This window comes from Phocoena sinus, chromosome 19 (genome assembly GCF_008692025.1).
Source record: "Phocoena sinus isolate mPhoSin1 chromosome 19, mPhoSin1.pri, whole genome shotgun sequence".
NCBI lineage: Eukaryota > Metazoa > Chordata > Mammalia > Artiodactyla > Phocoenidae > Phocoena > Phocoena sinus.
The window spans coordinates 15,249,204-15,274,812 of NC_045781.1; the positions used below are offsets into that span (position 1 = coordinate 15,249,204).

General features: G+C 54.3%; 4 protein-coding genes across 10 annotated transcripts in view; 1 reads left to right on the forward strand and 3 right to left on the reverse strand.

The window, feature by feature from the left end:
• Positions 1-1,234: 1,234 nt before the first annotated feature.
• Positions 1,235-10,717, reverse strand: TBCB (tubulin folding cofactor B). 2 transcript variants are annotated; one of them, XM_032614649.1, is made up of 8 exons: positions 10,617-10,717; positions 9,554-9,640; positions 9,194-9,478; positions 8,651-8,794; positions 5,206-5,302; positions 4,281-4,469; positions 1,663-1,735; positions 1,235-1,507 (listed from the first exon to the last, which is right to left on the reverse strand). In XM_032614649.1, exons 3-8 carry the CDS (start codon positions 9,305-9,307, stop codon positions 1,393-1,395), a joined length of 732 nt encoding a protein of 243 aa, XP_032470540.1. In that variant the 5' UTR covers positions 9,308-9,478; positions 9,554-9,640; positions 10,617-10,717; the 3' UTR covers positions 1,235-1,392. The 2 variants fall into 2 exon arrangements, with proteins under 2 accessions (XP_032470540.1, XP_032470542.1); XM_032614651.1 differs by having other exon boundaries at positions 9,194-9,318; positions 9,417-9,640; positions 10,465-10,690.
• Positions 9,621-11,169, forward strand: POLR2I (RNA polymerase II subunit I). The gene is made up of 6 exons (XM_032614682.1): positions 9,621-10,021; positions 10,100-10,154; positions 10,447-10,520; positions 10,608-10,682; positions 10,781-10,832; positions 11,063-11,169. Exons 1-6 carry the CDS (start codon positions 9,963-9,965, stop codon positions 11,123-11,125), a joined length of 378 nt encoding a protein of 125 aa, XP_032470573.1. The 5' UTR covers positions 9,621-9,962; the 3' UTR covers positions 11,126-11,169.
• A 50-nt stretch (positions 11,170-11,219) lies between these two features.
• Positions 11,220-13,163, reverse strand: OVOL3 (ovo like zinc finger 3). Its single transcript, XM_032614673.1, is given in 6 exon segments — positions 11,220-11,428; positions 11,945-12,076; positions 12,079-12,145; positions 12,929-12,973; positions 12,976-12,995; positions 13,070-13,163. Coding segments are annotated over 6 exon segments (567 nt in total).
• Positions 13,164-14,959: 1,796 nt separating this feature from the next.
• Positions 14,960-25,609, reverse strand: part of WDR62 (WD repeat domain 62) — a 48,292-nt gene continuing 37,642 nt past the window's right edge. Inside the window, exons 22-33 of one of the 6 annotated variants that reach the window (XM_032614435.1) lie at positions 23,769-23,987; positions 21,842-21,969; positions 21,623-21,658; positions 21,402-21,505; positions 20,940-21,047; positions 20,497-20,652; positions 20,088-20,202; positions 19,822-19,963; positions 19,680-19,740; positions 18,815-19,498; positions 18,107-18,264; positions 14,960-18,012 (exon numbers count right to left, since the gene is read on the reverse strand). In XM_032614435.1, coding sequence (XP_032470326.1) covers positions 17,749-18,012; positions 18,107-18,264; positions 18,815-19,498; positions 19,680-19,740; positions 19,822-19,963; positions 20,088-20,202; positions 20,497-20,652; positions 20,940-21,047; positions 21,402-21,505; positions 21,623-21,658; positions 21,842-21,969; positions 23,769-23,987 — 2,175 coding nt within the window. In that variant the 3' untranslated portion in view covers positions 14,960-17,748. Of the gene's footprint in view, positions 18,013-18,106; positions 18,265-18,814; positions 19,499-19,679; positions 19,741-19,821; positions 19,964-20,087; positions 20,203-20,496; positions 20,653-20,939; positions 21,048-21,401; positions 21,506-21,622; positions 21,970-23,768; positions 23,988-25,609 lie in introns of all 6 variants that reach the window. The other 5 variants (XM_032614437.1, XM_032614436.1, XM_032614433.1 and 2 more) reach the window with 5 other exon arrangements.

A 25,609-nucleotide genomic window follows, 5' to 3' on the forward strand; every position in this document is an offset into this window, starting at 1 on the left:
TGGGTGATCACTGTGTCCAGGAGAGCACATGATCGTCTTCCTGCCCTTATTCTTTGGCCTCATCACATGGGGGTGCACACTGGGCCTGATCTTAAAGTGAGCCTCAGATCCTCAATGCTGAGCTAATTCTGCTGAGCTCTGGCTGAACTAAGGCTGGTAGATTCTGGTTGAGAATTTGGGGACACCCCCTCTAATGTTCCTCACTCTGACAACTCCCTCATGTGAAAGGGATCTAAGCCTTGGAGTCCTTTTATAAAGTAACCAGTTTTGTTTTGTAGATCGACAACTTCACTGATGTGTGTGTGTGCACGTGTGTAGGTGTATGTCTATCCCAGATGGGTGTTTGATGTGAATCTGAGTATATCCTGTGTGTGTGACTCCCCTGTGTGTGGGGGACAGAATCTTTGTGCACTGACTGTATTTCTGCACATGTGACCTCTAGTGTCTGTGTTTCCGGTGTGTTTGAGTATGAGTCCAGGTGTGTGAATGTTCTGTGTATCTGAGTGGGTCCACGTACCTTACAGTGGGCATGAGAGGATGTATGCAGCAGGCTGTATGTGCATGTGAGCAGCTTCCCCAAGGACCCCTTCAGCTCTCAAGCATTTCAACCTTATTCTGCTTTCTGCGGTTGCTCCCACCAGTGCCAACTTCTTCTCCAGAAGCTATAATAAAGTAATTTTAACAATTAAGTAGAATCTCCCGAATAGTCATTCCATCAGGAATCCCTTCAAGGAGCTAATGAGGAGTTACTGCACATGCAGACATACACATGGTGGAACAGGCTCCCTAGAACACCTGGGCTGCATGCACACGTCACACACCTGAGGGCGCAGGCCTCTTTGCCCAGCTCTACAATGCTGTGAGGGGCCTCATGCTACTTCTAAAGACTTGAGATTTCTTTTTTCTTTTAAATATTAAGTGAACAGGTCCCCCACTCACAGGGACAGTGGTAGAACTACTTGTTGACCCCAATATCCCTTTTCCCCAGCTTCTGTAGCTGGAGGAACTTGTGATATTTGGCAAGGAAATGGCCACCCAGTATAAAAACTACATTTCCCAAGCCACCTTTGCAACTACAAGTGGCCATGAGACAGAATTCTGGCCAATGAAATAGGAACAAGTTTTGAGTTGTATATACATATTCCTTAAAAACAAGGGGTATCCCCTCTCCCTCCCCTCCCCTCCCCAGCTGTCCCCAGCCCCCCCCATAATCATTGAGTCTTCCAAACACTTCCCAGGTTTCCGGCAAATTTAATACATGTGTCTCAAAAGTCAATGGCGAGGGTCAAGTGAATAAAATAAAAATGGGGTCATGGGGAAAGGGCCATGGACACACACAAGGAAGGGCAATAGGTGATTTAGCTGGAGCAGGGGGGTGCCCTTCCTTGGGCATCACATCTCGTCCAAACCGTAGTCCTCCTCGGGGAAGTCCCCCACTGTCACAATGGATGGCTTGACGAAGGCGCCGTACTTGGCCTGGCATTCAAAGTAGCGTTTCCCATTCACACTGCGGGGCATGATGGGGAAGGCAGTGTCAGAGGGCTCCTACTCCAGATGCCAGCATGGCTGGGCTCCCCCAGTAGTACATGTATGCACTTACACATAAATGCACACATACGCGCACACAGGCACACACACAGACACTACAGGGGGGATCTCTACCTGCCATCGTTTTTCCCTAGCGGCTCATCATAGCGGACACCGATCCAGTAGCCAGGCTTGAAATCTGTGAGTCCTGCCCAGGGGAGAAATCCCAATGAAACCTCCTTAAGCAGCTCACCCCAGATTCGCACCTGCCCACTGAGTATAAAGCCTGTCCTGGCAAAAACCACTCCTTGCTACCACCCAGGACAACCACCACCTCCTGCCCACATCAATATGGTAGCCCCCTTCACTGGTCTCCCTGTTCCTACCCTGACCCCCATTCACTCAACACCCCCAGTCAAAGGGGGCTCTGTAAAAATCAAAGGGAAACAGCACCACTGCCTTGTCCCAAATTCCTCAAAAGCTGCCCGTTTCGCTCAGCATAAAACCCACACTGCTTCTGGCCAAATGATTTCTGACAAGGGTGCCAAGACAGTTCAATGAGGAGAGAACAGTCTTTCCAACAAATCGTATTGGGTCAACTAGCTATCCACATGCAAGAGAATGAAGTTGAACTCCTACCTCACACCATAACCAAAAATTAACTCAAAATGGGTCAAAGACCTAAATGTAATATGTAACACTATAAAACCCTTAGAAGAAAACACAGGTTTAAATCTTTGTGACCTTCTATTAGGCATTGACCTCTTACATATAATGCCACATGCATAAGCAAAAAAAGAAAAAAAAATTGGACTTCATAAAAACCAAAAATGTTTGTGCTTCAAAGGACACTATCAAGACTGTAAAAAGACAACCAATCCACAGAATGGGAGAAAATATTTGCAGATCATATATCTGATAAAGGAATTGTATCTAGAATATATAAGGGACTCTTACAACTTGTTATGGGCTGTACTGTGTCCCCCCCAAGTCCACATGTTGAAGCCCTAACCCTCAGTAGCTGAGAATCTGACTGTATTTGGAGACAGGGCCTTTAAAGAGATAACTAAGTTAAAATAAGGCCGTTAGGGTGGGATCTAATCCAGGCTGACTGACATCCTCATAAGAGGTTATCTGGACAAAGACTCCAGGGTTGTGCTAGCCCACAGAGGAAAGACCACGTGAGGACACACAGAGAGGGTGGCCATGTGCAAGCCAAGGAGAGAGGCCTAAGAAGAAATCAAACCTGCCAAAGCCTTAATCTTAGACTTCCCGCTTCCAGAACTGTAAGAAACAAATTTGTTTCTTAAGCCACCTGGTGTGTGGTACTTTGATATGGCAGCCCTAACACACCAACCAATAACAAAAAGACAAACCACCCAATTAAAAACTGGGCAAAAGGTCTGAATAAGCCGTCTCTCTAAAGAAGATCTACAAATGGCTGTTAAGCACCTGAAAAGAGGCTCAATATCATTGGCCATCACAGAAATGCAAATCAAACCCATAATGCTCTACCACTGCATACCCATTAGAATGATTGTAATCAAAAAGATAGGTAATAGTAAGTGCTGATGAGGGCGTGGATTAACCGGAGCCCTCATTCATCGCTGGTGGGAATGTAAAATGGTGCAGCCATTGTGGAAACGGTGTGGCAGTTCCTCAAAAAGTGAAAGAGTTACTCTGTGACCCAGCAATTCCACTCCTAGGTACAAAGAAATAAAAACACATGTCCGCACAAAAACTTAAACAAGGATACTCAAAGCAACGTTATTTGTAATAGCCGAAAAGTGGGAAGGACCCAAATGTTCTTCAACTGATGAATCAATAAATAAAACGTGGTGTTGCACACAATGCAATATTATTTGGTACTAAAAAGAAATGAAATACTGCCACATACTACAACAGGGGTGATCCTTGAAATTATGGTTCTAGTGAAAGAAGCCAGTCTCAAAAGACCACGTATTATGTGACTCCATTTATATGAAACTTCCAGAATAGGCAAGTCTATAGAGACATAACATAGATTAGTAGCCAGCTATGTGGATTGGGGGCGCTGGGGTTTCAGAAATGGGGAGTAGCTGCTAATGGTTATAGCGTTTCCTTTTAGGGTGATGAAAATGTAAAACTGACTCTGGTGATGGTTGCACGATTCCTGTGAACTAAAAGCTAATGAATGATACTCTTTAAATGGGTGATTTTTTTTTTTGGCCGTGTGGCGCAGCTAGGGGGATCTTAGTTCCCCAACCAGAGACTGAATGTGGGCCCTTGGCAGTGATAGTGTGGAGTCCTGACCACTGGACCGACAGGGAGTTCCCTAAATGGGTGAATTTTATGGTATATAAGTTTTATCTCAATAAGACTGTTATTAAAAAACCCAAAAAAACCCCACACTGCTCTCTCCTGTCTCCGAGGCCCAGCACAGTCCAGCCTTGCCCATGGCCCGGGTGTGCCCTGATCACTTCGGTCTGTGCTTCCCCTATCACAGGCCTAATAATTCTGCCTGTTTCCCCATCTCAGCTCTGACCACTGTGCCCCAGGCTTTCACCTCAGAATTGATCCCTCTGGCCTCCACGTCCTCCATCACAATTCAGGTCATATGGCCTCTGCTTCCCACTTCCCTGCCGTGAACATACCAGGCTGTCAGAGTTAGTCCCTGGGTCCGTCTCCCTTCCTGGACTGAGATCCCCTTGAGGGCTGGGTCCCCAGCACTGCCCACCTCAAGGCAGGACACGAGGCCTCGATGAGCCACGTACCTACATACATGACGGTGCCCCGGCGAGGGGGCTGCCCAGGCGCCTGCACCTCACAGCGGCTGCCCACGGGGATGGCACCGGCCTGGGCCTCCTCAGTAAGGCGCTGGGAGCTCTCGGCCTCCTGCTGTGCCCGCTCTTCTTCACTGTATCGACCTAGCTTGTTGCGCTTCAGGAAGGAGCGGACTGAGTCTGTGGGTGGGGTAGGGGGTGAGGGTCAGACATGGGAGACCATCTGGAAGACCTCTGGCCTAATGAGATAATCTGCCACCCGCACGGGGCCAACACTCCGAGGGAAACGCTTCCGTGCTGGGTGTTGAAGGGCTGTCACCCAAGCCCCCCAAGTCTCCCACCACAGCCCTGGCCTCTCCCCAGGACCCCTGGGCCTCCCCACAATCCCGAAACTAAAGGGAAGGTGCCTGCTTGTAGTCTTTCGCGGTACCCCATCCTCCCGTCCCTTCAGTATCATGCTTGCCTCCACCCAGGCTCGGAAACCTTCATCTTCCCCACCACACATTCTCACCTGTCCCCACATGCCCGCACCCCATTGTCCTGTCGGTTCCACATATTCTACCATGCTCTGTCCCCTACACCGTGCCCCCAGTGTGACCCTGACTGCCCCCCCCATCCGACCCCACATACACACCCCAGACCTTCCTCTCAGGCCCCCTCTGCTTTCTCATGGCCCTGTCTGCCTGCTTGCACTCGGCCACACCCCCCAGCCTCCATTCACACCTCATGCCCGCCCACCCCTGACTGTTCTCCCATGAGCCGTCTGTCCCCACGCCAACCTCACTCTGCCCCCTCCACTCCCCCACACTTGCCTGCCCCACTGCCCACACCACTGACTCGCCCTCAGTGTCCCCGTCTATCCTGTCTGCTCCCTACCCCCTCCCCTAGCCCCCACCCCTCCTTGTGCACCCCGTACTTTGCCTCTGGTCGTAGGCTTCTTGTGAGATCTCGTATTTCTCCACCTTGGACATGTCCTCATACTCCCCAAGACGGGCACCGCTGTGGTCAATGACCTGTAGTGAGGAGAGGGAGGTCAGTGGGGATCAGGGTCTGGGCAGAGAGGCCTGGGATGCTGCGGGGGGGCGAGTGTGGCTGCACGTTGGAGCGTTCCGTAGATTTAAGTCTCTCCTGTCTCGGAAAAACCACATTACTCTACCCTCACCTTTACCCCAGCCTTCTTGCCTGCCCTGAGCCCAGCCGAAGGGGTAAGAGCAGGTGTCTACAATGGCCATCTCCCTCTCTACCAACCATCCAAGGCCCTGGAGGCTGCATCTGCTTCCAGATGACCCCTACATACTGGCATCCACATCACTGATGGCTCCAGAACACTGGAACCGAAGGGCAGAGCTCGGGCCTTGCTCATGAACCCTCCGGGCAGTGTGTCTATCCTCTCTGGACCTCTGGGACCCTCCTAGGCTGACCCCAACTTCCAGATCCTGGTGCATCTCTTCTGTACCATCCCCAACATTTATTCACTCATCACCTGCTGAGCTCCTCCAAGGCACCCAGCTGGGCCCCGTGCTGGGTACTAGGGACACGGTACAAAAATAGATCAATCCCTGCCCTCAAGGAGTGCCCATTCTTCTGGGAGGCCAACCAGAAACAAATGCACAGAGATGGGTATTAAACACCCGACGACGACAAGGTTCTATGCAGACAAATACAACAAAGAGGCTTCTGGAAGGAGGGGATGTCTGAGACAGGCCTGAAGGAACAAGCACAAAGTCCCAGATGTAGAAATGTCTTTAGCTCCTTTGAGAAACAGCAGGGCCAGCACGGCGGCAGTGGAGTGAGCCAGGGGGAGAGTGGGAGACACAACAGATCACTGGAGACTTTGGCTTTTACCTAGAATGAGACGCAGCCAGGGAAGGGCTCAGCCAGGAGGGCTCTGATCTGACACAGGTGTTTACACGCTCCCTCAGCTGAGTGTGGGAAGCAGACGGAGGGGCACAGGGATGGGAGCAGGGAGACGGCTTGTGTGATGGTCCAGGAGGGAGAGGATGGAGGCTGGGCCAGGGTGGGGGCAATGAGGGAGGAGAATCTGGATTCTGGATAGATTTTTGTGGGTGGAGCCCATGGATCTGCGGACAGATTAGATGTGGGTGTGAGGGAAAGACAGGGGTGAGGAACACCCTAAAGCGTTTGGCCTGAGTCACTGGGCAAAACAGAAACGGCCCTTATTTCTGGCTAACGATCACTAAGAATTTCCACTTTCTATATCAGGGGTTTTTCTAAGTTTGAGGTTGCTGTCATTCGTTGTTGCAAGAAATATGGGTGAGGGCTTCCCTGGTGGCGCAGTGGTTAAGAATCTGCCTGCCAATGCAGGGGAAACGGGTTTGAGCCCTGGTCCGGGAAGATCCCACATGCCGCAGAGCAACTAAGCCTGTGCACCACAACTACTGAGCCTGTGCTCTAGAGCACACGAGCCACAACTACTGAAGCCCACGCGCCTAAAGCCTGTGCTCCGCAACAAGAGAAACCACCACAATAAGCCTGCTCACTGCAACAAAGCGTAGCCCTTGCTCGCCATAACTACAGAAAGCCGCGTGCGGCAACAAAGACCCAACGCAGCCAAAAATAAATTAATTAATTAAAAAAAAAGAAATATGGGTGATATTTATAAACAGAAAAAGAATTTTAGAAAAAATACAAATTCTCCAGAGGCTCCACCTCTGGGAAACTTTCCTTGTATGGCCTCAGAAGTCAGCACCCTGTCTATACCTGAATCCATGTGTGAAACCCTCCTGTTTGAGGACGCCACTGTCCTGCCTGACCCACCAGCATCCCAAGGCTGAAACTGCCCAGGTCAGTCCAAAGTCAGTCCTATGGGCTCAGCACAGTCCCGACCTGCTCCCACAATGGTCCAGGACCCATAACCTCAACTGGACTATGGAAGCAGTCTCCTCCTTGGTCTCCCTACTCCTCTGTCCTCCACTGTCTGTTCCCCACATGCAATCAGAGGGAGCCTGTGAACACCTGAGTCAGACCAGGACCCTCCTGGCTCAGAGTCTTCCCCTGGCTTCCACTTCCCACCAAAACAGGACAGGTCACTCTTCAGCCCCTGTACCCCACTCTCCTCCCTCCCACCTCAGAGTGTTTGCACATGCTGTGCCCTCCTCCTGAAGCACGCTCTCCCCTTCTTCAGTTAACTTCAGGTCTCTGTTCAGGCAGCACCTCCTCCAGGAAGTCCTCCTGGATCTCATTGATGGGTCAGGCTCCCCAGTATAGGATCTCCCAGCTCTGTGATCTCCTCCTGCATGGCCCTCATCTCACTGACCCTTTACATTTGTTCCTGTGAATATTTAGCTAACGCCTACCGCACTCACTGGACAGAGCTAAAACACAGACCTTCTCAGACTTGATTCACAGCTATATCCCTGGCATAATGTGGATGCTCAGTGAACAGTTATGAATAATTGAAAGAGACAAAAAAGACCCAGTTCTCTGGGTACACTAACTTCTGGAGCCATGCAGATTGAGGTAAAAATTCTAACTATGTCTCTCCTCAGGAAAGTAAATTCCATACTGAAACTAAGTTTTCTCTTCCGCAAAATAGGGTTAATTACGCCATTTTCCAAGTATTATCTTATGCATTCAACTCATCATTCAACAATGTTTCACTGAGCATCCTCTCTGTGCCAGGCACTGCTCCAGGTATTGGAGAAAAATACATAGTATGCCACAGGTGATTAGTGAGAAGGACAAAAATCAAAGAAAGTGGGAAAGGAAGGAGGTTTAAATTTTATACTGAGGGCAATGAAGCCCTCACACCCGGAAGGTGACATTTAAGTAAAGACTGGAAGGAAGGAGTGAGACATGTGGGCATAGAAAAAAGAAACATTCAGGCATAGAGAATAGCACACGCAAAGTTCACCTGGGATGCTAGGATGTCTGCAGAGTTTTGGGGGGGCGGGGAAGACTGAGGACAGAGAGGATGATGTGAGCTGATGCATGCAGAGGTCTTCTGTGTTCTGGCTTCTCCCAATATGTGAGCCTCTTTGCTCACCCTGACCCACCTCACACTCTGTTCCCTCTGCCTGGAATGCCCCTCCTGCCTCTTCTCTTAGGTCATCCTTCAGATCTCAACTCAGGCATCCCTAACTTCAGGAAGTCCCTTCTGATACCCCGAGGTGGGGTCAGGCACCTCTTCTGGATGCCTCCAGTCCCCTAGGCTTTTCTCAGCCCAGTCCAGACCAATCTGGCTGCCAATGTCTGGTGATGGGTCTGTCTCTCTCACTGCTGGACTGGGAGCTCCATGCGGTTAGGGCCTATTTTGGTTATCACACAGCGCAAAGCACATCAAGCATCTATTGAATAAATAAATGAATGGAGGGGAGGGATCCCAGGTAGGGAGGCCTCACATGGATGCGACAGCCGTCATCTACGGGGTAAGAGCCCAGCAGTGCATCCTCCTGATCCAGCTTGCTGTAGAACTTGTCGTCAGGTCCATACAGCTCCAATTCCATGCAAGAAGCAGGGCTGCCCACAACCAGCTGTAGTTTACACTGTGGGGATAACAAGATGGGGAGGTGGGGACGAGGTGGAAGGCTGTCAGTGGCCCCACTCTCTGCCCTGAGGCTCCGCCCTTTGTATCAATAACCATCACCCATTCCTCGCTCCTCCAAGAGACCTACCATTTAGGGACCCACCTGGTTAACCCTGGCCCCACCTCCTCTGATCTTGCCCCCACTCCCTGAAACCTCTTTTTTTCTCTGGCCCCGCACCCATTCTCTGGAACCTCAGGTTCCCTCTGGCCCCGCCCCGTTGAGGTCCAGTCCAGAACCTCTGCAACCTCGGCTTATCTCTGGCCCCTTCCCTGCGCTGGGGAAGACCCTCCATTTCTTCCTGACCCCGCCCCCTCAACACTAGCCCCGCCCCTCAGGACCCCGCCCCCACGGCCACACCTTGAACTCAGCTATGGTGAGGCTGCGACTGTACCGCTTCTGGGAGCGAAAACTGTTGAGTGAGCTGCTGATGAAAACGTTCACTGTAGGCGCCGACAACCCCGTCACCTCCATCTCGCCGCGCCCTGCAGGGTCCCACAACCCAGTCAGCCGCCTCACACCGGCTCCGCAGCCGCCGTCGCCGCCGCTTCTGGGATATCAGCCCCTCCCCCTGCTCCCGGACCTGGCCAATCCACGCCCTCCCGCCAGGGGGGTCCGCCAATCGCCGCGTCTCTTCGCCACCGCCTGGAAGAAGTCCTGGGTAGGCCCAGCCAATCCTGAGAAGCCTCTCACGGTGCACAGTTCTTCCAATAGCGTCACGGGAAACGGCCTGGCGGGCGAAGGCTGAAGCCGAGAGGAAGGACTGGCAAGAGCTACCCCTGTCGCGCATGTGCACTGGCCTTCAACCTGCAAAGAGCCAAGGCCTCTCCGTTTACACTCAGCACTTTGCGGGTTACGTGACGCATCATTTTTCCCGGTTCTCGTACCACACTATTCTGTAAACTGGGGAAGAAAGGCCCAGAAGTTGGAAGCCATATTCTAGGATATCAAAAGATTGAAGCAAGTAATTAATCAAACCTCAGCTCAGATCAGCTAGCACAAAGCCACTGGAAGCCATTACATGTGCGCAGCTCCTCCCCTCTTTTGGCGAAGCTAAGAGATCTGACCCTTCCCGCGACCTGTCGCGCGGCTGAGCAAGCGCTGAAGGCTAGGCGGGCAGAGAGTCGCCATGGAACCCGATGGGACCTACGAGCCGGGCTTCGTGGGTATTCGATTCTGCCAGGAATGGTGAGACCCGGCCAGCACTGTGGAAGGGGAGCAAGTAGTGGCCCCAGTACTGACCTCAGACCTCCCCCCTCCCCACAGTAACAACATGCTTTACCCCAAGGAGGACAAGGAGAACCGCATTCTGCTGTACGCGGTGAGCGCGAGCCAGCCGGGCGCCCCGGTGTTCCGTGACCGGCCCACAGGTTCCCAACGTGGCCCGGCCCTACTCCCAGTGCCGCCCCGTCCTGGTCTACCCTCCCAACTGTCCCCCTAGTGAACCCGACTTTCTCGTCTTGCCCATCCGCGAGGTGATTCTCGATTACACCCAATGATCCCAACCTCAAGACTCCATCCCCTAGTCATCCCCTCGGGGGAAGGCCATGCCCTCCCAGTCCCATCGGGGATCTCTCTGTGACCCCCTTCCCGCCACTCTCGCCCTCTCGCAGTGCCGGAATTGTGATTACCAGCAGGAAGCCGACAACAGCTGCATCTACGTCAACAAAATCACGCACGAAGTGGAGTGAGTGGCAGGGCCCGAGCTCGGAGACGGGGTTGTTGGCTTGGGACGCCCGGTCTAAGCATACTTATTCACCCTTTATTCCCTCAGCGAACTGACCCAGATCATCGCTGACGTGTCCCAGGACCCCACGTTGCCGCGGACCGAAGACCACCCTTGCCAAAAGTGAGCGCGCAGGGGAGGGAAGGTGGCTTATCCTCACCGGACGGAGAAGGGAGGAGGGAAGGGTATGGCAGGCTCTGAGTGGCTGACTGTCCCCTCAGGTGCGGCCACAAGGAGGCGGTGTTCTTCCAGTCACACAGTGCCCGGGCCGAGGTGAGTGGTGAGAGCAAGGCTTCGGAGTGACCTGGGCCTGGTCCTTCCCAGGGGTGGGGATACCAATATTGGGGAGATCCTGCCCTTCCAGGCATCTCGAGCTGGACCTTAAGTAGTGGGGAAAGCCCCCGAGTCTGTTCTTTTGGGGTGAGGCTTCTCTGGATGGAGGTTCGTGTTGTACCCAGCCCTGTGGATCCAGACCCTTCCTAACCATATATCCTTTCTGCCAGGATGCCATGCGCTTGTATTACGTGTGCACAGCCCCACACTGCGGCCACCGCTGGACCGAGTGAACCACTCTCCCCCTTGTGTAATAAATGCTGGGTTCTATGCGTGCCTTTCCTCTGTTTATTTCCCTCTCATGGGTTGGACACAGGGTTCCCAGTCTCAAGCAGCGTGGTGCAGGGTGCGGTGCTGCGCGTAGGTGTCAGGCCTCGAGCTGGTGAAGCCTCAGTCCTCACACACATGTAACTTCTCACGGCGCTCACGATAAGCGTAGCTGGCCAGCTGTCCGTGTGCCTTGGCAAGATGCACTTCAAGTGAGCAGCGCTGCGTGAATGCTTTCCCCCAAACTCCGCAGCGGAAGGGCCAGATCCCTGCGCAGGTGGGCCAGAGGGAGAGAGGACAGACAGGGCAATGGCCCCCAGACCAGCACCCTCCGACCTCGACCTCCGTGAGCATTCCTCCTTTCCTACTCCAAGTTCGCCAGACGTCAGCCTGCTTCCCACCATCTGCTACCTCCACCCCATGCAAATGTGGGAGCTGTGTGTCCCCACCCTTCTCACCAGCATGTTCCTTCCGCTGGAGGAGAAGGAGGGAGGATTTCCCTTGCACCCTTCAATATGGGACCTGAATCCTGTAACCAGTACCTGTTTTCTCTTTGTATCCCTCAGCAGGCCCCCACCTTAGCACCACCCCAACACCCACTGGCTGGGAGCTGAGGTGCATGGTATTCCCAGCCTCCTGAAGGCTGAGTCTCTGCCCCACTAACACATGCCCCACTTGTGCACGGAACTCAAGTGCACGGAAACTCCACATTCCATGCACCTCCCTCCATTTCATTCCATCCCCCCGCCAGCAGCGCCTCCCAGTCAGTCCCTGTCGCCGCTCACCCCTGTGAGTCCTCATGTGCCGCTTGAGGTCAAAGGCGTCATGAAAGCCCCTGCCACAGCAGTGGCACACGTGGTGGTGGGCAGGGCTGTGGCACTTGAGGTGCCGGGTCAGCATGCGCTGCAACGGGAAGCCTTGGGGCAGAGGGGGCAGCCAAGCATCCCAGGGCCCCTAGGAGTGGCAGTCAGTGTGCCCTGGGAGGGCTGTGGGAGGGACATGGGAGTTAGGACCCCACCCCACCCCTCCACTGGACCAAATGGAGCACCTAGAACTGGGAACCAAGGAGGTCTGGGAAGGCTGGAGACTGCAGTTTGTGTGTGCTTATGCCGCCCCCTCCCCAAGGCCTTCGCTCACCACCCTGCCCCCATCGCCCTTACTTTCTATTTCTCCATAGTACATACCATCTTACAACATAATATTTTTTCCCCTAATTTTATTATCTATACCTGCAGCTCCCACCAGATTATAAGCTTCAGGAAGGAATGAGTTTTTGTCTTACTCCTAAACACCCATTACCTAGAACAGTCCTGGCTCCCAATAAAAACTGAAATAATCTCCAGCACATTTACATCCCGCCTAGGGCTTTCCTTCTTCCAGTGCACGCACAGCTGAGTATCCCTTCTGAGAGACCCCAAAGCTCCTCCCCCATCCCCCATCCAGCTCCTGTCACCTTGTCTGATTCTCTGACATAATGCAAACCACCATCCACTTATTGGTTTGAATCCTGTTCTTCTGCCCCACTGGGCAGAGAATCCCTGGGGGCAGGGGCTGTGGCTGCCCACCCTGGGGAAAAGGTACTTGGGGTGAGGGCTAACAGTGAGCCCACTACTAAAAAAGAAAAGGCATTTCCAGCAGAGAGGACAATGGGTGGAAAGGTCCCGAGGCTGGAGTGGCACGAGGAGGTAAGGGGCAGGCAGCTTCTCTTGAGGCTGAGAGCGGGCAGGGGTGAAACTGAGCAGGGTCTTGTGGGCCAGCTGCAGACTCACCGCTGCCCAAGAGTCCTGGAGGCCAGAAGACTGGTGTGCCAGTGGCACCCCCCCAGGCTGCTGCAGTCTGAGGAGAGAAGCCAGGTGGTGATGCTTTGTGTCTCCCCTGCCCCTCACCTCTAGGCCCAGTGAGGGGCCCACCTGGGACATAGGCATGTCCACGGAGCTGGTCAGGCAGGTGGCCCCAGTTGGGTGGCTGTGGACGCCGACTCCTGACCAGGAAGGCGCGGGGCATCACTACCAGGAACAGCTCCCCCCACACACAGGGCTGCTTCCTCCACCTACTGTCAGACCTCAGGCCCAGGAGGACTATTCCAGGTAGGAAGGGAGGGGGAAGTCACAGAGAGGTCTCATTCTCTCCATGCACATTTTGTGACAGGCCCAGGGGGCAGACTTAGCTGGCTCCAGTTACCTCTGCCTTGGGCCCTGCCATTCCTCCGCCTTCTCCTCTGCCAGGTTCCTGAGGGTACTCTCCAGCCTCCAGGGGAAGACAAACACTAGGGCCCCCAGGGAGGGCAAGCAAGGGCAAGACTGGAACCTAAGCAGCCCTTGGGGGTGGAGAGAGGAAACAGAGACCCCAGTGGGGCTGAGTGTTTTTCCATATTACCAGCAGACCTGAGGGTCTGTTTGCCAAGCAAATCAGTCACTACCGGACATCCAACAGCCTGCTTGGTTATTCAAATCACAGCAGCCGTCTGAGGAAGCAGGGGAGGGGGTGACTGTGATTGCTTGCTCCAGAGGGTGGAGAGACAGCAGGGTCCAATTGGTAAGGTCAAAGTGAGGATCTAGCCTGTGCATCTCCAGGCAGGAAACTCTACCTCTCTGATCCGCAGATGCCCAGAGCTGATGTTCAGCCGGAAGCACTGTTCAAGTGTATGGGGTATCACAATACTGGTTTGTTACTAGTGCAGCTCCTAGTAACTCCCTCACTCTCCTACGGTCCAGGAACTATAAGGGGTCACCTGACACAGCCAGGGGCTCCCAGGACCCTTACCCCAGCACTCTGGCCAGGCTCCGTTCTAGATTGGTCATTGGCTTCTTAGCCAGGGGTTAAGGATTTTGAATATTCCCCATGCAGTTACTTTCACTTATTCACCCAACGATTTTCTGATCTCCAACTATAGGCCTGGCCTAGCTCAGCACTGAAAATGACATAAAGGTCCATGGGGGAGACACACCAGTGACAGTCCAGAATGACCAAGGCTGTGATGGGGGAAGCACAGGCAGAGCGACCCAAGCTTCAATGGGGAAAAGCCAGGGGGCTCAGGGGACCCAGAAGAGTCTCCTGATCCAGTCTAAGGGTTCAGGGATGACTTCCTAGGTGTGAGCCTTGAAGGAAGAAGAGGTTTCTGGTAAACAGGGTTTTCCAGGCATAAAAGGCTTGATGGTGAAAGAAGCAATATTTATTCATTTCTTCACATTCCCTGAGAGTCAGTCCAGCTAAATTCATTTGCGGAAGCAACAGAGGAAGCGCTGGAAGCCTGCCGGCCCAGAGCTCTGCCACTTTATCTCTGCAGGACCTGGGGCAAGTCACATCTTGTCTTGCTGAGCCTGTTTCTTCATCTGGAAATGGGACTAATGAGTCTTCCTACCAATGGTTTGTGTTGAAAATCCATGTAGATCACCCAGGGAGAGGATCTGGCATGCAGCAGACATATAAATGTGAGTTGTTCAAAAGTCTTGAAGGGTGGGGTGGCTAGGCAAGCATCTGAGTTTCAATCAGCCCATGTAAAATGGGATTTTTTTTTTTTTTTTTTTTGGCTTCACTGCACGGCTTGCGAGATCTTAGTTCCCTGACCAGGGATCGAACCTGTGCGCCCTGCAGTGGAAGGGTGGAGTCTCAACCTCTGGACTGCCAGGGATGTCCCTGTAAAGTGGGATTTTAAGTGTCTCCATCTCCCAATTGTTGGACTTAATGCAGCTGTGACTGGTGTGCCTGGCCTGGGTCAGCAGCCCAATATCTAGGACCTGACCGACGCAGGGCCAGATGCACTGGGGCCAGATACACTGAAGAACAAGCCAGTGAGCAGGTTATGGGAGCCATTTTATTTGTCTCAGTTGTCCAGTTCTCCATGCCCAACACCACATCTCTTGGGACAACTGGTTCCTAAGTTGTTGCTGAAAACACATTAGGGAAAAACCCCGGGGCCAGGTATCTTTACTTGCCCCCAGGTCCCTTTTCTGTCCTGCTCTATGTCCTGGGAAGCTGACCTGGGTGGTCAGTATCATTTGGGCTCCTGGGCCCTCTGGCTTCCAGTGGGGTTTAGACAATGGGAAGCCTGGCAGAAGATGGGGGAGGGGTTCCCCCAACTCCCTCCCTGTGGGGTTGCCAGGAACACAGCTCCCTTAAGGGCAGCTCTCTCCAGGATTTGCTCTTCTGGGTTCCACTTTGCTCCCTTGTGCCTTGTGTGGGGAGTAACACCTCTCCTCTGTTACCAGTCTAGGGTAATGCACTGGCCCTGAGGTTTCCCTGTTCCCTGTCCACTTCTCTGCAAATGATCCCTCTGCTAAACTCTCTTTCAAATATCCCACGTGAGCATGCTGTCCTCTTGCTGCTGGCACACTGTCGCACGCACACACGTTCATCAGCAGTGGTTTCTTAACCAGTCGGTTTGTCTGGTCCTTCCAGGGCTGAAGAGCTTGGAATTACGAGGTGGAGACTGGCAGACACACTGGATCCTACCAGCCCACCTTCCTTTTGTGCTGAGAGAACCCAATTTTGTTGCAACAGTAACAGGCCCAGGACAGGGGAGGTGGCTGGTCCAAGCAAATTAAAGGCATCTCCAATCCTGTTGCCTGCAACTGCTCTGAAAGGGGAGGCATCTAAGAAAGCTTTGCACTTTTTCCCCACTATCCTGGTGGCTGCCTTGCTTTGTGTCTTTGCTCCTGGTTGGGTGAAGGTGTACTGCTGGGAGCTATGGCAGCCATGTTGCCACCATGAGGGCCTAATCTGGAGAGTGAAACTCAGACTCATAGAGGGTGAAATACAACAGGAACAGAATCAAGAGTAACAAATGTCCCTATAGCTTGGGGCCCCTTAAGCCAGGTGTTTGCTAGCTGGAGTTGAAGAGTTAACTATGATACAGGGTGGGAGGAGGGGTAAAATCAATGAGGGACCGAGGCTCAAGGTGGTCCCCTGGGTGTCCAGGGTCCTGGAAACCAAACACCTCAGAGATCTTAGGCACCTGTGGCCAAGGCAGGCAGGGGCAGGTCAAGTGGGTCTCCAGTCTGCAGGGGTGGCCAGTGGGCTGGGGCAGGGAGAGGGAGCCTTGAGAAATAAACAATACTGGGCATCTTCCCAAACACCAAGATCAGGCATTTTATTTAGGGGAAAAAAACTGTATTGTGAATGTGTCTTGGATTTAAATGTCATGAAGCAACAAGGCCCTGCCCAGTGGGACCCATTCTTCCTCCCACCTCCTCTCCTACCCTCGCCCTGAGCTCACTCCATTCCAGCCTCCTGGCTTCACTGCTATTCCTTTCATGTACGTCTGAGCTTGCCATGGGGCCTTTGCACTGGCCTTTGTCTGCCTGGATACTTGCCCGAGTGTCCACACGGCCTGTGCCCTCTATCAAGCCTCAGCTCCAACATCACCTAAGAAAGTCCTGTAACCAGCACAGGGAATGCCCTCAGTTTACCTACAGTTAGACAGTTATTTTAATTTCTGTCGTGTTTCACTTTCTAGAAGGTGAATGCCATGAAGGCAGATGCTTTGCTTGTCCTGTTCCTTGATCTACCCCTACCGTGTAGAGCAGTGACAGCAGCTGGGACCAGCAATTCCTCGGGGCTGGTAGGATTTTTTTCAACAACTGCATGATTGGTTCAGTGTTTACAGGGCCAACAGAGAGCCACGTCCTCATGTTAAAGAGTCTACCACCAGGCAAGCCTCATTTGACTCTCAACTCTATGGGACCCGAGGCAAGGCACTGGATCTCTCTGAGCCTGTTTCTGGTGGGCCGTGATCACCAAACAGAGCAGTGAGGAACTCACAGGTAAGTGGGGGTTCAGGCCAAGCAGGCTGCACAGTACGACCGTGCTCTAGGAGGGTTCTGCTCCTGCCGGCTGCCTTTTTATAGACTTGGGACAGTGAGGGCTTTTGTGGTCACAAGAGTGTCCTTCTTAGCAGACATGCCACGTGGCTAGATGCCTGCTGCCCAGGGAAGCTGGTACCAGTGCTGGGAGCTCATGGGATGTTGAAGCTGGACACAGTCTTGCTGGGGAAGAAATTACTGGTCCCAGCTGCTGGGTGGCCTAGGCATGCTCCCTGGATTTGTCCTTCCTCACTTTGCCCTGCTGCAAGTGGGAACAAAAGCCTGAAGCTCACAGGATCCAGCATGGGACTGGCCCAGGGGCCGTGAGCCAGTGTTGTGGCAGTATGTGAACTGGTGGCCAGGGTCCGGGACATGGTGATCACAGAGGCTCCAGTGGGTTCTTGCACATCAGTAGGGGGCAGAGAAGAAGGGCTGGCCCCTCCCTAGAATACAGCTGGGCCCCACTGGGCAAGGACCACACGGGACTCCACAGCAGCTCAGTGGGCCGGGGACAGGTGACGTGGGAGCCAGGTGCTGGGGTCATCATTATTGCAGTTCCCCAACAGTCCTGTGTTGCCCACGACAGAGTCCTGGAACAGGGCCTGGCACTGGGGCATCTGTGAGTTCCCTGGGCTCTCTACCCTCTCTCCCTGCATCCATCTGAAGGGGGCTTTGTGGATGCGCCAGAACAGGCACCAGGAACCACTCCTCCAAGCTGTCAGTTTATTTGCGTAAAACAACTATCTCTTCAGAAGCAGCAGGGCTGCGGTGGAGGGGGCTGCTGGCTCTCAGTCCCCCCGTGCCTTCCTCCGCACGGCCTGCACCAGCAGCTCTGAGTAGTGTTCCAGCAGGGCACGCAAATCTGGGCTGGCCAGGGGGCACAGTGTAGGTGGGGAGGGGGGGCCTGGGTTGGGCAGGGCCTGGGCTGGGGCCACATCGGTCCCAACCAGCCAGTCGTTGGCCTCTAACTGGCTGTGGATCCAAAGGAAAGTGGAGGCCAGCTCAGTCCGTGCCTGCCGCTGCTCGGCGCTCACCTCGTCACTGGAGACCATCTGCAAGGGGCGCCCATCTTGTTAGGGGCCACCTGGGCCAGGCAGTGCCAGGGAGCCCCTCAGTCCTTTCCCCTGACCCTGGGGCTTGGCTCACCAGGTGGTAAAGGTCCAGGGCTTCTTGGAAGGTAGTCTGCAGTCTGTGCACGACGGTCCCCACATTGCTCAGCTCAAGGGGATCTGGGGGCAGGACCCTGGCTGGCCCCCTCGGTTCCCCGCAGTGTCCAGGGCAGCCCTGGACTGGACTGAGCGCATCTGGCGGTGGAGGGGACGAAATGAGAAAGACACTTCTACTTTTTAGCTGGTCTAAAGAGGCCAGTGTTGCTGGGCCGACCACAACTGTTGTCCCTCTGCCTGGGATGCTTCCCTCAGTCCCCAAGGCTACCTTCCCACCCCTTCTGCAGGTCTCTGCTCAAATGCCACCTTCTCCCTGAAGCCTTTTCTCATCATCCTGTTTAAAACTAACCACTGCTCCCACCTGTCACTCCCTAAACCCTTTCTTTCTCTTTTTCTCAGCACACATCACTTTGTGATACACTGAACACTTTCCTTATTAGATTTAGTCTGGGCGTCTCCCCCAGTTAAGGTGTCAATTCTCTGTAGTCTTGTTTACCACCAGGTCCCACGTCCCCAGGGCCCAGAACAAAGCCCAGCACAAACGAGGTACTCACTAAATATGTAAGGCAATGAATGAATGAGTGGCACAGCGCCTGTGGCCAGGTCAAGTGCCCACCTTTGGAGCTGAGCCAGCTGTTACATGGGATGAGCTTAGGGGACAATCCCTTGTCCCAAGGATGGTACTCACCAGGGGTGGGCTCCAGGAAGGAGGTGATGCTGCCAGGGACCCCAGGCCTGGCCTCTGGAAGTGGGGGGCTGTTGGGATGGGAAGGGGTATTGAGGGACTCGGTGGCCAGGAACCTTGGGAGAAAGGTGGCGTTGTGGAGTCTTGGGGCACTCCCATCCACAGGGCTGGGGGCCAGGAAGCTGGCTGTTGTGACCATGACATTGGGCTGGGTGGCCACAGGCTCCTGGGACCAGACACATGTGGTGGGAGGCTCCAGTTGGGGTGGGGGCAACACGAGCCTGTCACAGATGCTTGGCAGGGTGAGTTTCAGGCTGGCGCGGGCCTCATGGTTGCCCCGGGAGGGCAGGGCAGCTTCTTGGCCCCCACTGTCAGAACTGGGTGTCACTGTGGTGGTGATGACTTGGAGCTCCTGGCCCAGGGAGGCCAGCTCCCCCAGGGACGAGGACCTGTACAGAGGCCTGGTCAGCTCAGCCAGGACAGGGCCCTCACTGTCCTCAATGGAAATGCTGTGTGGTATCCTGGCACAGGAACTGGCAGTGGCTTCCATGCAGGAGCGGGCGGCGGGGGTGTGGAAACCCTGAGCCAGGCCTGGAGTGGGTAGAGCTGTGGGTGTCGGAGGCTTCTTGTCTGTGGGCGGCACAGAGGAGGGCAGGATGCAGGGTGCCAGGCCTGTGAGGCAGGGGGCTAGAAAGGAAGAGGCAGCTTACTCTCACACCCCAGCTCAGAGCTGATGGACAGGGAGCCCCAGCCAGGGTGGCTGCAGGGTCTGAGTGGATCCTGTCCATCCCCACCATGGCTCAGCTAGGCACCCAGGGCCATTTGCTGAGAAGGCTAGGGCTTTTCACCTGGGGGTGGGGACACTCACTCAGCGGGGACCAGGCTTCCAGGGTCTCGAGGGGCTCCTCAGCCTTCCCCCCAGAGATGACCTGCAAGCATAGCCTTGAGGTGAGGATAAGGCCACCAGGCTCCCAGCCCTATGTCTCGAGGGAAGCGGCCCCAGTACTCACGTTGGTCCTGCCTGGGCAGGTGTAGCCAGTACCTGCTCTCAGGGGCTCTGCTCTGGGCGGGCTCCCCCTAAGATCCATGAGTTTGACCTCTGGGGATTTCACGAGGTGCAGGGGCAGCCGGGAAGGGAAGGTGTGGGTGAACCTGTAGGGGGGAAAACAGGTGGTTGTGGCTGCCCTGGGGACGCCTGAGGGCACACAGCCCCTTCCCGCGGGGAGACAGAGAGCTGGAAGGCGGGATGGGGGTTCACTAGTTCACCAGCTCCCACCTGGATGTCTTCTGGAGGCGGGAGAGGAACTGGCCTGAGATGCTCAGCCGGGGATTGAAGAAGTTGTCCTCGGCCTCAGAGGCCTTCAGGTCTCTCAGGGATCCGTGGAAGGGCTCTAGGGCAAGATGCCGAGGGCGCCCTCAGAATCCCTCCAGCCAGCCAGCCCTGGGCCCAGGCAGACCCACAGACCAGCAGACAGATCCTCAGAAACCCCCATCAATAGACAACACACACTTTGGGAGCAAATGGAGCAGGCAGAAGAAACCATACAGCTGGGCCCCTAAGTAAAACACATGCCCTCCCACCACCCTTGCCAGCCCTGCCAGGGAAAGCCTAACCCCAGAGAAGCCCACACTGAGCCCAGTCCTGGATGCTGCCCAGGCACGGGTCAGAGAGGGGCATGGTCTACCCTCAGGGTGGGCGTCAGTAAGTGTCTCGAAGTGGTGGCGGAGGAACTTCTCTTGCTCAGGGGTCTGGGGCAGGGAGCCGTTGGATATGCTTGGCACCTCGGGCTGGGACAACTCTTCTGTGGTACCTGGGCATCCTGGGGAGAGGAGAAGGGGGTCTGGGAGAGGGAGTGGGCAGGAGAGAACCATCAACACCATGAATCATGGCAGACGCTCTGAAAAAGCCACCGGCCACTTAACAATGGAGAAAGCTGGACTTGCCCATCACACACCCTGTTGCCACCAGGCGGAGAAGGAAGGGCTAATGTGTCTGTCTTCCAGGGGAGGAAACTGGTGCTCAGTGGCCACCAAATGCAGGGTTGATGTTGGGCCAGTGGTTATCTATCGTGACCAGCCCCTGGCCAGGCCCACACACTGCCCTTCCCCACATCTGGCCCCTACTTACCTGGTGTAGGGGGCGTCACATCAAACTGAGGGTCTGGGTCTGGCTGTGGAGGGGAGGAATGGATGGTGGTAAAGCTGCACTCCAAGTCGGCCTCTGACTCCCCTGAGTCTGGAAAACAGGGTGGGAGGGGTCAGGAGTCCAAAGCTGGGCCCTGACTGAGTCAGGTAAGGCGCTCTGGGTCTCAGGGCTTCAGTTTCCTCATCTGCAGAAAGGGGATGATAAGACCGCCCCCTATTTTTATGGACCAGCAAGGCTACACTTCGAGGAAGGTGCAGAGCTGGGCTCCCACTGGTGGGAAGTTGGGCTCCAGAATTCTAGAGTGACAATAGCAGGGACCATGCCTGTCTCTGTGACAGACTCCGGGCTTCAGAAAGGCTTGGTCAAGGTCACCATCAGTGCCCAGAAAGGGACCTGGCCACATGAACAGACTACTGCAGGGTGTACTGCCTGGCGCTCACTCACCCTCAGGTGGCCTCTGGTCCTTCGAGTCGATGGAGGGGGCCCTGAGGCAGGAGTCACCTTGCTGGTCTCCTGGCGCCCTCTCTACTTCTTCCGCACAGGACTTGCTGCAGTGCCCGTGGGCATGGGGCAAGGGAATGATAATGTACTGGTTAGTAAACAAGTGGCCCCCACCCAGAACGCCTAGACATCTGCGCCTGCTCCTGCTGGGAGCACAGCCTCACCTCTCCTGCCGCCTCCGGAGGCCCCTGCACCTTCTCCTGGAACCAGAAAGACAGGCTGCAGCAGAGGCTGCAGGGCTGGGCTCCTGCACCATCCGGGCTTCACCGCCCGCCCGCCTCCCTCCCACAGGCCCACTGGGAGAGTGGTTCTTCCACGGTGTGCCTACCAGCTGAGGCTTCCTCTCTCCAACTAAGGTTCCCATTGGTGCAAAAGACACCCACCTGTCTGTCCCTGTGACTGTCACCTCTGTCTCCAGGGGGTAGATGACGAGCTCGCTGGCCTCAGAAGACTCCCTCTGTAGGGGTGGTAAGGAGGGAGGCCCGCAGCCCTTGTCCTGGGGACTCTCTGACTGGGGGGAAGACAGCACAGCCATCAGAGGCAGCTGTGGCAACCAGGGCCCTCCCAAGCTGCTAGATGTTCCGCCAACACCGACGGTAATGGTAAAGATGTAGGTGGTGATGGCAGCCCTCACTGCTGGATGCTCCCTGTGAGCCAGGGCCGGGGCTGGGGCCATGAGCTCACTCTGCATTATCATCAGCCCCTTTACAGAGAAGGAATAGGCACAGCTCGAACACACTAAGAGTCTACTCATATGAAATTCAAGAACAGGCAAACCACTCCATGGTGAAAGAGGTCAGAATGCTGGTTACCAGGGCTTCCCTGGTGGCTCAGTGATTAAGACTCCGCCTGCCAATGCAGGCGACACGGGTTACAGCCCTGGTCCGGGAAGATCCCCCATGCCGCGGAGCAACTAAGCTGGGCGCCACAACTACTGAGCCTGCACTTTAGAGGCCGTGAGCCACAACTACTGAAGCCCGCGCGCCTAGAGCCTGCGCTCCGCAACAAGACAATCCACGGCAATGAGAAACCCGTGCACCGCAACGAGGAGCAGCTCCCGCTCGCTGAATCTAGAGAAAGCCCACGTGCAGCAACGAAGACTCAATGCAGCCCAAAAAAGAATGCTGGTTACCTCAGTGGGGATACTGATTGGAAGAGACACAAGGCGGTCCTCCAAGATCCCCTTCCAAGAGGTAGAAAATGCTCTATATTTTGACTTGGGTGGTGGATACATCGGTGTGTACACAGGTAGCAATTCATCAAACTATATATTTATGATTTATGCACATAACTATTTATATTATGCCACATAAGCAAACTTATATAATAGAATAAAAAAGAATTTTGTTTGAAAAATAATAGAATAAGAGCTAAAGTTGCTTCAGCACCTTTTAGGGCCCAGACCCTGTTTCTAGAACTGGATTACTGTAAAAGCCCCTTGTGCACTTTTTTTTTTTAATTTTATTTTTAAAAATGACCTTTTCTGAAATCTTTTCTTAGTCACCTTTTTTTTTAAAAAATGGTTTTATTTATTTATTTATTTTTGCGGTACGCGGGCCTCTCACTGTTGTGGCCTCTCCCATTGCGGAGCACAGGCTCCGGACGCGCAGGCTCAGCGGCCATGGCTCAAGGGCCCAGCCGCTCCACGGCATGTGGGATCCTCCCGGACCGGGACACAAACCCGCGTCCCCTGCATCGGCAGGCGGACTCTCAACCGCTGCGCCACCAGGGAAGCCCCAGTCACCTTTCTTTTTAAAAAATATTTATTTATTTATTTGGCTGCGCCGGGTCTTAGTCGCCGCGTGCAGGATCTGTAGTTGCAGCATGCAGGCTCTTAGTTGCAGCATGACCAGGGATCGAACCCAGGCCCCCTGCATTGGGAGCACGGAGTCTTAACCACTGAACCGTCAGGGAAGTCTCTCTCTCTTTTTTTTTTTAAATGACCATATTTTTGAAAATCAAAGCCCAGGGAATCAAGCCTTGCTGCAGGTTACAGAGCCGGGAAGGGGTAGGACCAGGGCTCCACCTGCTCAAATGCCCCCAACTCAGGCACAGGCCTGCCCTCGGGCCCAAGCTCTTAACACCCGAGCGACCCCATCTTCCCGCTTTCTGGTCTGCCCTGGGAAGTTTCACTGTGCACCAGGTCCGAGGCTCACCCTCCTGCCCTCTACCATCTCATGTAACCCTTTTCGCACCCCTGGAGTGGGACAGTCAGCTTTATCTTTAGAACGAGAGCACTGAGGCCCCAGGTCCTGCGCCGGCAGTCATGGTGCAGGGGCTGTAGGCCGGGCTGGGGCAGGCAGTCTATACCTCGCTCAGCAGGCCCGCCAGTCTCTGCGGCTCCACTGTATCTAGAACAGAATCCTCTAGGCTCTCGGGCTTCATGGGGGTAAAGCAGCAATCCAGGTCCCGCGCATCCAGGATGGTCTTGAGAGGCTCCTGGTCAGCCCGCTCCGCCCAGCGGCCATGTGGCTGGTAGCTGCGCTTGGCGTGGAAGGCCGAGCTGTCTGCCACATCATCATCTCCTAGCTGAGGGTGACAGGGGACGGTCAGGCAGCTAGCCAAGTGCTCACCAACTCCAGTGAGGGCCCGGGACACTGCACGGACCTCCATCCAGGCTCGTGGCTTTAAACATCAATCAGAAACAACTTCCAGATATTTGTTTCCAGCCTGAACCTTGTTCTTAAACTTTGGAAATGTACATGCAACTGTTCCACATCTCCACATGGATGTTTAGTGATCTTTCAAAGCAAACATGTTGAAGACAACTGACCTTCCCCCTAAACCTATTCCTCCTAACGCCTTCCCTGTCTCAGTGATTCTTTGCAGCTGCTCAGGCCCCAAACCTTGAGGTTCTCCTTCATTCCTCTTATTCTGTCCCTCACACTTCCCATTGTATTTCTTCAACTCTGCCACCCAAACACATCCAAGATATGGCCACTTCTCTTCCACGGTCCCTAACCCTAACCCTGGTCCTGCCCACCACTGCCTCCTACCAAGACTTGCTTGAGAGACAGTGGAGGGTGGGTGCTTGACAACTTAGGCTCTGGAGCCAGCCTTCTAGGGTCGACCCCACCTCCCCTAATTCCTAGCTTGACCCCAGGTAAGTTACTTAACCTCTCTGGGCCTCAGTTCCCTATCTGTGAAATAACAGGGGATATGAAAAGCCCGTACATCCAGGAGGATTAAACAATACATATAAAAGACTCAATAGAACCTGTACAGAGTAAGTGTTCTGTGAATATTTGTTGGATGTAACTCCAACTGTAATATGCACTGATAAGGGAAAGCTTGGGGGCCTGAGAGAGCAAAGCCACATGCCTGACCTGGTCAGCAGTGCAGGGGCTGATAACAGGGAGGATTTCCCTGAAGAGCTGACATTTAGGCTTTGATTCGAGGTCTGACATTGTTCCTGAAATAAACCCTTCAACCTGGGGTTTAGGATTCTGCTGCCAACTTCTAACCCACCAGCGCCTGGCCTGCCCCTCCCTCAATTAACGATCACTCATTCAATCCTACCTTCATCTTGGTCCCTCTCTTTCTCTCACATCCAGTTGTTTGGCTCCACTTTCAAAATCCATCCAGAATCCAACCACTTCTCCCCTCAGGTCCAGCCTCCAACCTCTCCTGACAGGATTATCACAGCAGTCTCCTCCCTGGTCCCCCTGCTTGCCCCTCAAGGTCTGTTTTGCCCAGGCAGCCATAGGGACCTGTTAACACCTGAGTTAGAACACGACCTGCCTTGGCTCAGAGCTCTCCCTCCTGTCCATCTCACTCAGCGCCACAGGGGAAGAAATAAGTGGAGAAGGACAATAAGGGGTGTTGAGGGGACGCAGCAAGCCCACACGGTTCCTCACCACCTGGCCCCCACTGCCTCTCCGAGCCCTTCTCCCCCATTCTGCCCTCATTCACCCTCGACCCAGGCATCGGGCCTCCCTGCACTTCCTGGAACATGCTAATAAGCATGATCCTGCCCCACGGCCCTCACCCTTGCAGACTGGTCTCTCTGCCTGGAACATTCTTGCCCAGGATCTGTATTTCTCACTTGCTTTAATTCTGCTCAAATACGTGAAGTCCTCCTAGTGAAGCCTTTTCTTTTTACCCTAAAATTGTCACCACCCCCAACACTTTGTATTTTCCTTCTCAACTTT